The sequence below is a fragment of the Nicotiana tabacum genome, chromosome 14 (assembly GCF_000715075.1).
Source record: "Nicotiana tabacum cultivar K326 chromosome 14, ASM71507v2, whole genome shotgun sequence".
Classification (NCBI taxonomy): Eukaryota; Viridiplantae; Streptophyta; class Magnoliopsida; order Solanales; family Solanaceae; genus Nicotiana; species Nicotiana tabacum.
In genome coordinates this window covers 4899595-4902122 of record NC_134093.1, presented here as the reverse complement: position 1 = coordinate 4902122, position 2528 = coordinate 4899595, and the positions used below count along the sequence as shown (strand labels likewise).

At 30.5% G+C, this 2528-nt stretch overlaps 1 protein-coding gene across 1 annotated transcript; it reads left to right on the top strand.

Moving 5' to 3' along the window:
- Window positions 1-945: 945 nt before the first annotated feature.
- On the top strand, window positions 946-2304 carry LOC107778022 (glycine-rich protein-like). The gene is made up of 2 exons (XM_016598205.2): window positions 946-1104; window positions 1847-2304. The coding sequence occupies exons 1-2, from the start codon at window positions 1005-1007 to the stop codon at window positions 2089-2091; spliced, it is 345 nt and encodes a 114-aa protein (XP_016453691.1). The 5' UTR covers window positions 946-1004; the 3' UTR covers window positions 2092-2304.
- The last annotated feature ends 224 nt before the right edge of the window (window positions 2305-2528 follow it).

Genomic DNA, 2528 nt, shown 5'->3' with positions numbered 1-2528 from the left:
TCGGACTCAGGCAGAGTTAGTGTGTTGATCGCAAGGATTCAAAGAGCTGCTTGGTCGTCGTAGTCCTTTGGAGTCTTTTCATTTTATTGTACTGTCAACTCTTATTCGGACAATATTGTATATTCGATCTTTGAGATCATTTCATGTATTCAGTTAGAGTTCTTGAGTCAGTATTACTAGTCTTGGGAAGGTGTTATAATTATTTCCGCTGTTGGTTTCGATTATTAAAAAATGGCTTGAATTATAATTGTAATTGGCTTACCTAGTCTTAAAGACTAAGTGCCATCACGATGCCTGTGGTGGGATTTTAGGTCATGACACTTCAATAATAATTTTAATAGATATTTTTTTTTAGGATTTATTTTTTAACTTTTTGAGATGCAAAATTATTAATTAGTTTTCTATAATCGATTTCTTCTAATAGGTTAGTGACTTGTTCATCTAAAAAACACTCCCCTATAGTTTCTAATTTAGTGTATCTATTGTTAGCGAAAAATTTATCAAGATCTCCTTTTTGAGATTGTATATTTCAACTCTTCTCTTTTCTTTTTTTTTTTGGAATAACAAGATTTATATTTTCTAGTTAGCATATTCAAATTCTAATAAATATATTAAAAATATACCTATGAAGTAAAAATAACAAATATAACAAATTTAAGATAAAAAGATAAAAAGATATTAAAAAGTTAGAATAAAAGAATTAGATTTAAGAAGTTTGAAGACTTAATTCTAAATTTCGTAATGCTGCCTCAAATATTTTTCGCAAGCTTTAAACGTGATAATTGAGAAAAAACAGAAAATGAGACACATCTTGTAGACCAGGATTCTTCGTATCTTTGGTCTACACAATAATGTACATTTTACCTCATACCTCCAAGTAGTACCCTTCCCTTCAATTATTTATGCATACAAATCTTACTATAAATAGAACCCAAGATTACATCAGTTTCTTCATCCCTTAATTTCATAAGTATCATAACTAAGCTTTGAACATAAAAGAAAACATGGGTTCTAAGGCATTTCTGTTTCTTGGCCTTTGTTTGGCTATTTATTTCCTGATAAGCTCCGAGGTTGTAGCTGCGGAGTTGGCTGAGATTTCCAACTGTAAGCTTACTTTCATTTTACTCTGAAAAAATGAAAATCTCTTCTCTCATTATTTGGTATAGGATTTAACTAATTATATATGCTGAAACTTTAAAAAATTTGTACGCCATTAGTATATTTTAACATGTTGTAACATTGAACATTATTTAACCTTTCAAATTAGTGTTTATCAGCTAGTAAAGCTTAATTTGATTTCCACATAGAGCTAGTAGTTGAGTTACACTTTTGGATTTACTAATTAACGCTATAGCTTGATCATAACTCTTACTATATACTCTCTCTATTTTATTTTATGTGTCTTAATTTGACCGGATACGAAGTCTAATTAAGAATATAAGTAAAACTTCTGAATCTTGAGATCTTAAACTAAAGTTTTATAAAAATATACTTAGAATATCATTTGAATCTTGTAGTATTAAACATGTCTAAATTAAGAAGAGTCATAATGGGTAAAAATGAGAATGGTGGAACTTAAAACTTATTTATTGAGTAAATATAGAAAGAGGTATTTGAAAATGTTTGGACATGACTATAATTTGGAGCCGTTTTTTAATTTTTGTGAGTGATTTGATGTGAAAATTTTGAAAAATAACTTTTTGGAGTTTTTCAAATTCTGAAAAATTATGAAATTCAATTCAAGTGAAATTTGAAATTTTCATGGTCAAACACCAATTTCGAAAAAAAAAAAAAAAATTTGTTTATGGCCAAACGGACCATGTTTTAATTTTCACAATTGACGCAGCAATGAAATTGGATAACGAGAATGAAGTACACGTTGGCGGACGTGGCGGATACAATGGCGTTGGTGGTGATGGACATCATGGTGGTGGTCGCGGCCGTGTTGTTCGTCGTCGTCGTCGTCATCGTTATATAATTAGGAGATGCCGCTATGGTTGCTGCAAGAAAGGTTACAATGGTTGCAAAAGGTGTTGTTCCTACGCAGGTGAGGCCACGGATAAAGTCATTGAAGCCCTGCCTCACAACTGATCATTATATGTAAAGAGTTTAAGTTATACATACTGTTAATACGTATAATTTTTGTATATACTATGTAGTGAGATGTAATAATCTTGCTACTGTAGACCTTGCTTGTAAGTTGTAACCAGTATGAATAAAGCCATTCGGTTCTTACGGATGGTTGGTCATGTAATGTTTTGTACAATATATTGTGATAATATGTTTCCATATTGTTTATTTTCTTATTTTAGAGTAAAGATTTTTCTTCTATTTTATGAATCCTACAATTCTCTTTTAATCCATGCCCGCGAATTCTTTTTTAACAAATAATTAAAAAATCCTTGTTAGGATTATCTAACATATCAAACAAAAAACTATTTATTTAAATTTTTTGGCAATTTAGATCGAATCAGCTCAACTTTTAGACGGGCTAATTTGCTATTATGCCCGGCCCAAACCTGCTTGCT

Bases quoted from the DNA above. Each gene is read 5' to 3' on its own strand.
- LOC107778022 (XM_016598205.2), top strand. From the start codon at position 1,005: ATGGGTTCTAAGGCATTTCTGTTTCTTGGCCTTTGTTTGGCTATTTAT. The intron at 1,105-1,846 runs GTAAGCTTACTT...CAATTGACGCAG, and splicing joins GTTGGCTGAGATTTCCAACT to CAATGAAATTGGATAACGAG.